The sequence below is a fragment of the Plasmopara halstedii genome (genome assembly GCF_900000015.1).
Source record: "Plasmopara halstedii genome assembly, contig: Scaffold_1343, whole genome shotgun sequence".
Lineage (NCBI taxonomy): Eukaryota > Oomycota > Peronosporomycetes > Peronosporales > Peronosporaceae > Plasmopara > Plasmopara halstedii.
This window is the reverse complement of record NW_020188258.1, coordinates 1,065,684-1,072,205: the sequence shown is the minus strand read 5'-3', so window position 1 is coordinate 1,072,205 and position 6,522 is coordinate 1,065,684. Positions and strand designations below refer to the sequence as shown.

At 45.6% G+C, this 6,522-nt stretch overlaps 3 protein-coding genes across 3 annotated transcripts; 2 read left to right on the top strand and 1 right to left on the bottom strand.

The window, feature by feature from the left end:
• Window positions 1–602: 602 nt before the first annotated feature.
• PHALS_01235 (acyl--binding protein) lies at window positions 603–940 on the top strand (the record flags this gene model as incomplete). The annotated part of the gene is made up of 2 exons (XM_024731062.1): window positions 603–665; window positions 734–940. 2 exons carry the CDS (start codon window positions 603–605, stop codon window positions 938–940), a joined length of 270 nt encoding a protein of 89 aa, XP_024581277.1.
• Window positions 941–1,238: 298 nt separating this feature from the next.
• Window positions 1,239–2,790, bottom strand: PHALS_01234 (GAF domain; the record flags this gene model as incomplete). Its single annotated transcript, XM_024731061.1, has 3 exons — window positions 1,239–2,517; window positions 2,580–2,654; window positions 2,738–2,790. The coding sequence occupies 3 exons, from the start codon at window positions 2,788–2,790 to the stop codon at window positions 1,239–1,241; spliced, it is 1,407 nt and encodes a 468-aa protein (XP_024581276.1).
• Window positions 2,791–3,677: 887 nt separating this feature from the next.
• On the top strand, window positions 3,678–5,102 carry PHALS_01233 (protein phosphatase; the record flags this gene model as incomplete). The annotated part of the gene is made up of 3 exons (XM_024731060.1): window positions 3,678–3,734; window positions 3,831–4,146; window positions 4,210–5,102. The coding sequence occupies 3 exons, from the start codon at window positions 3,678–3,680 to the stop codon at window positions 5,100–5,102; spliced, it is 1,266 nt and encodes a 421-aa protein (XP_024581275.1).
• Between the last annotated feature and the right edge of the window lie 1,420 nt (window positions 5,103–6,522).

Genomic DNA, 6,522 nt, shown 5'->3' with positions numbered 1-6,522 from the left:
GCCACCTGATATGCAGCTCGACGTTGATCGATTTTCGCTCGAATAATTGACATATTTCCCTACCAGCTCGAGCTGACAACGGATGCTTTCATTCAGATAATGCTCATGATGTGCGTAAAGGGTTTTAGCGAATTGAGCTCTCGAAATTTGGATTGCAGCAAATTCAGGTGAATGCCGAATTCCTGCGTAGTTAGTACATTGCTGCACATTGTAGCTATTGGAGAGCCTGGAGAAGAAATGGAGGGACTTTTGTCGGATCTTTTGTCCACTGTTCGTGGACCTGCGGTTGAAGACATACTGATGGATCAGAGCAATGTCGTGGCCATCGTAAGCACGAAAAGTACCCAAGTTTTTGTCACATCGAGGATAATGTAAAAGCTGGATAAATTTACCTAGGTTTTGCACTTCTTTAGCTTTGTGATGTGGTGTTAAAAGTTATCTTTATCTTTGTGTAAATATAACGTATAGCTAAATTATGTAGCATCAAGCTTGAATTAAGAAACATTACCGCATTCAATATACATAGTCTGCAAGAATGTAGATACTGTTACTTCATAAGTATTTGCCCCCCAAAAAACAAATAACGCAACTGGATAACACGAATGTCTGACCTGAAAGCTAATTTCGAAGCTGCTGCCGAGGCCGTCAAGACGCTCACCAGCCTCGTGCGTGTTAAATGTCTCTAGGGAAAACTTGAATGGATTTTACTAACTGTTAAGTCTTGCTATCGCAGAAAAACGATGAGAAACTCGCAGTGTACTCTTTATACAAGCAAGCCACTGTAGGAGACAACACGACGGCCGCTCCTGGTATGTTTGACATGCGTGGCAAAGCCAAGTGGGAAGCTTGGAATACTAAGAAGGACATGTCCTCGGAAGATGCAATGAAGGCTTACATTGCTGAAGTAGAGAAGCTAAAAAGTGCTTATGCCTATACGTAGTTGCCACGATATGATTCTAGCTCTCTCGTCGACCTCAGCTGAGGTGGTAACCAAACGATTAATAGAGTTGGGACCAAATCGGCTGCAAAGTCGTGTGTTTGATTCGTTCTCTTAAAACGTGTCAGAATGTTACACCCTACTTAATGAATACGTGAGCATTCTTCACGAAATGATAATATTTATCCATCGAGACAACACCTATGACCGCTGAGATCAACGGATACGATCCAAAACTCACAATATCGATGCCAATCTGCTGCCACTTCCGACGGTAGCTGCCACTTTGAGTAAGCCAATGTTAAATTATTGTTGCCCCGACCTTGGCGTCAACCTTCGCCTTTATCCGGTTGAAGTCCGACATTAGCTTATTTATTTGATCGGTATGCTCCCCCAATTTTGCAGACAATAAAATTTGCTGCGTCGCGAGCTGCTGCTGCGTTTCAGTATTTTGTGTAAGCAGACGCATGAGAAGCTCCTCCATCTGCTCAGTTGCTGCCGTTGAAAAATGGGTCATATTCATTGGCTTGTGTTCGACTTTATTTCCTTCAGATGGGGATAACGCCATTTGATTCGATGATGCAAACGATGAAATAGACGAAGTCGTAGTCGAAGTTGCTGGAGATATTGGTGCCTTGAGCTTTCTTCGATCAAAGCCTTGGATCTCGTTTTGACCAGCACAATGTGCCATATTCGCAACTTTCTCTGCTGTTTTACAACTCAATTGTTCTTTAGCTTGATCAATCACGTTGTTGTCTTCCTCGATTTCGACCTGCTTAACAATTTCAGATGTTGCAATCTTTGAAAGATTTTCACTAGCTGCTAAAGCTAGCCGCTCTAGAATGGAGACATCGCACGCTTCTCGTGGGCGTGTGTCCAAAACGAAAACACTCCCGACTGCGTGGCCCGAATTGAAGTCGATAATTGGGGCAGCCGCATAGAATCGAATACCAGCAGCACCCGCAACAAGCGGATTTTTTTTAAATCGATCATCCTGGAGCGTGTCCAGTACGACCACTGATTCTCTTGCATATACCACATAAGTGCAAAATGCAATCTTGCGCGGGATCATTTTGTGTGCCAGTCCAATACTTGCTTTAAACCATTGACAGCGTTCGTCCAAAAAGCTTACTGCAGCCATAGGGCAACACAAACGCGTTTTGGCGAGATCACAAATTATATCAAAAGGCTGTTCAGACTCAAAGTCTAGAATTTTCAACGCGTGCAAAGTTCGAAGCCTGTCTTCTTCATTAGTACTCACAGGTGGTCGAGGCCACGGGTGGACCCAATCCGACGATACTTCGTTGTTGTTTCCTTCACTCGAGTAATTTTTCGTGCGATAAGTTTCATCATTACACTCTGCTTGAAAGTGATCATCTTTCATCTCGAGATGTTCACATTGAACTTTAAAATTGTCGTCTCTAAGCTCAAAGTGTTGGTGTGGCTTGGTTGATGACAAACGTAGCTGCAAATCTTCATTGTCACGGTCGAACGATGGACGAGACGCAGGTGAGAGTAGACGGCTTTGCAGCCACAATGCTTGTGCCTCCAATGTCATACTGCGACGCAAAGGAGCCGGGCTATGACATCCTTTTATAGGTCGGGCTGAGCAATTGAATAAGCATGAAATGCATACGCGTACGTGAGTAGTCCCAACTGTTGGACTGACATGAACGTCTTTGTAACGTGTGCAGTGCTTGCAAACAACTTCTCCACACTGTAGCAAGCAAATCCAAAAGGATCAATGATCATCACTACTTGTCAGCAGTGTTTAGACAAAAAACTTAATACAGAACTCACCATACGACAGTGGTGCTTGCGACGAAAGGTTCCAAATGGTCTACTGCAGACATTGCACAAAATGCGTTCATGATCTGCGACCCAATTTTGCGAATCGACGAGATGAAGTACGAAAGGGTTATCCAGAGTCATATTGTAGTTTGACAGCGTGATAAAAGGTTTCAAGAATGGTGAACGATTGCGCGCTATTGATAAGGAGAGATCGTAGCGGATTGAATCTACTTTGTTTGTGGCAAAAAAGACGAATGATGCTGCTAAGGGGGCGTGGGTACTGACAATCAGGCAATCTAACGAAACGTCCGACCAACTACGTGGTGTTCCAAGAAGGAGTCGGTTGCTCAGCACAAAAAATGCGTAAAATAGCGACATTTGGAGCTTTTGGAAAGGTTATTCGATTGCTATATTTCGATCTTCCCCTGCTTCAAACGCTCACGATTTCGTTGGAGAACGCATAGGACTATTCCAGCATTAGTTCAGTCCTAACCGCGCTTGCGAAAGGTTTACTATTTTCTACGCGTCGTACAATCCGCAAGTTGAATCTGAAGCCGTCAAGAGCGTTCATTGATTCCCTCGAAATTCATTCATTGCTAATGGTCGTACACAATCTTCTCGTGGTTCAAGAAAATGGGCATGAGTTAGGTAACAGCTTTCGCGTCACACCAGTTAATGAGATAGCGTTTTAATTTAACAGTACATGCAACCCTTGATACATAATCTTCAAAAGACTGGCATGAGCATAACCAGCGCCAACAGTAACAGGTAAAGAAAGAGCCATTGCTTGGCACCTGCCACTGCGGTAAATGTCTTCAATATTACATGCATCGAAGATTCTACCATCAAAGAATGGTAATTTAACAAATGCCCTAGTATTTTCATCCAATTACATGCTGACTATACGGATATGCCCCCGCATTTCAAGTTTTAGAAAAAATTCGACGTCATGCGACTTTTTGCTACGCGAAACCTGGCGCGTTTAGTGCGTGGACGAAGCTTTAAGGTACAAGCTGTCAGGAAATCATAAAATTTCCTGTTTGCTTTGCTTTCTCTGTTTATTTATGATTACCAATCTAAATAGTGTCATCGTTCGCTCTAGCTCCATGATTTAGCTCTGCGTCAAGCATTGCTGCTGAGCGGCTTAGGACTGTCAATGGTTTCGCTTGCTCATGCTGAGATATCGGGTGTGTGTTCTACCCAAATGGAAGCACAATGTAACACCCGCTACGCTCCTTCAGGAGTAGATGAGGCATTTTCCTTACCACTTGAGCGCGAGGAATCTGCGCTTATTTCTAAGTCGCGTGCAACGCGAGTAAGTACCGCTTCGTACAAAGCAAATTTTCCTATCGAAGACAAATACGCGATGGAGATGACAAGCTCGGGCGATGTTTTCGTAGCTGTGCTGGATGGCCATGGTGAGTGCTTCTTGAGAGTTAAAGCTATGTATCTCATTCAATGCCTTGTTATGTCAATGTAAGGTGGCTGGCAGGTATCAGAATATGCTCGCAAAACCTTAATTGGTAATGTACAGACAGAGCTAGCGAATTTATACAAGTCGGGGACAAGTGAGCCAGCTCAAGGTGATGAAATGTTCGTGTCTGACGATCGCGTGACTGCTGCTATCCAACGTGCTTTCGGACGCACAGATCGTGATCTCATGACAGAAGTTGCGTCAGCTTTTAAGCTGGGATTTGGAGCGGTTGCACGCTGCGGATCATGCGCATGCCTGGCCTATGTGCACGACGACACTCTTTACGTTGCCAACGCTGGTGACATACGTGCAGTGCTCGGAAAAAGTGGAAAGGAAGACGGCGTGATAGGTGCAGAGCCGCTCAGCAATGATCAAAATGCCATGGTGAAGTCGGAACAAGAAAAACTCGTCAAAGAGCATCCAGGTGAAACAAACGTGTTTACATGCCGCCACCCAACTTCGTGCTATGTAAAGGGCGCGTTGCAGCCTACGCGCTCTTTAGGTGATTTTGCGCTTAAGCATCCGGAATTCAACGGACCACCGTACAAAACCGGTGATCGCTCTGCTGGTCGTCACTTTCCAGCTCCCTACACGCCGCCTTACATCTCGGCTGTTCCAGAGGTCAAATCGCATAAGCTCGTGAAAGGAGACAAATTTCTCATTATCGGATCAGATGGATTGTGGGACTACCTAAGCAACGAAGAGGCTGTTGAGATTGTCAACGCACAAAGTCTGTGTGGAAACCACGATCTTGCAAGTCGTGCGTTGGTCGAACGTGTTCTTCAAAAAGCAGCGAAAAGGTACGAAATGACGTATCAGGAACTCTTAAGTTTGCCTCCTGGGAGCCATCGCCGTCGCCGCCACGATGACACGACAGTGGTCGTACTATTTTTTGAGTAGGGTTACGCTATGCTTAGGAACTCTTTGAGGACCGGTACGGAACTGTGGTGAATGGCATTTGTGTTCGCTGTTGAAATCGGCATGGTTGAGAAGTATGTTGCTAGTATTTTGGTTTATAGAGGAATTGAGCTTGTGTTTTTGTGTCTTGACGAGGAACCATGATGTTAGTTTCTCCTACTTCGATTGTTAGAACCAATCAAAGTAGGAGAAACTAACATCACAACATTGACAAAAATTAGTGCTTACAGATGCTGACACTTCGTCGATATTGAGCAAAAAGATGTAGCTGGTTGCTACACAGAACCTTGTTTGAGGAAACGTAAGGAGTACTTTTCGATCAATAGTCAAATTACGACGCACCTTTTGACCCCTTAGCGGGTATTCTACAAGAGTAGAATCGTCTCCTGCGGGGACAAGTCTATGCCCTCAAGCGATCAGTCCTGATGGGTGCAACCTTTGAAAATGTTTGGTGCTTTGAGATTACTTTTGCTTGCATTCCTATGCCAGGAAAGTTAAGATCACAGTGATCGCATCAAGCAGCGCGCTCCGGCGTCCTGTCTGCACGCCCCCGGGAGGCATTGTCGACCTCTGTGATGAGATGCAATCTCGTTTATCGCACTGGGACTCGAATTCTCATGCGCAATCCACAGCTCATGAGTAACCGCGATTCCAGAGTCAGGTACATCCAGGTTTGACCTTCGAGACGCAGGGCTACACTTTTCCCTACCAGAGACAATATCCCATGGTCCACAGCCTTCACCGAGTTGGTGCTGGCAGGACTCCCAGTCACAACCGAGCACGACGCCTCTAGTAGCACTACAGCGAGTCTCGTAGCTGTGAACAACGTCGGGGACATCAGACTTTAAGGCCTGACGAGGTCCTCATGTGTCCAGGTCTGATTGATAACCGCGCCACCGAACTCTGTAGAAGCGTTGATGATTCAACGACTTTTGTTCTACGATGACAAACTGATCGATCATCGTGATCGACAATCGTCTCAACCATCCAACGCCACAGCGGAGGTGGGGTCGAACGTGAAAGCGATTGAGCGACTCTGGAAGTGGAAGAGCTCATCGCGGGCAAATTGAGGCATTGCAGCAGTGGTACTCGGCGCTTAAAGATCGCTGCGAGGGCCTTGTTGCAGAGCAAAAATCGAAACGCGATGTTCTGACTGATTGGTTTGCCCAATGTTCGGCTTTGGAGTCCCGTTTTGAACTACTGTTTCAGCAGATTCATAATAGACTTATTCGACTCCGGAAAGATTAGAAGTCTCGTGAGCTGGCCCGCGAACACCTGTTGCGCTCTGTCGAAGAGGCAGGGTCTATCCTCGAGGTACTCCGCGGTGCTAATCATTCTCGCCTATAAGCATTGGAATCAGTAGAGGAGCAATACTTCGATGTCCCCTATGACGCTTGTACGC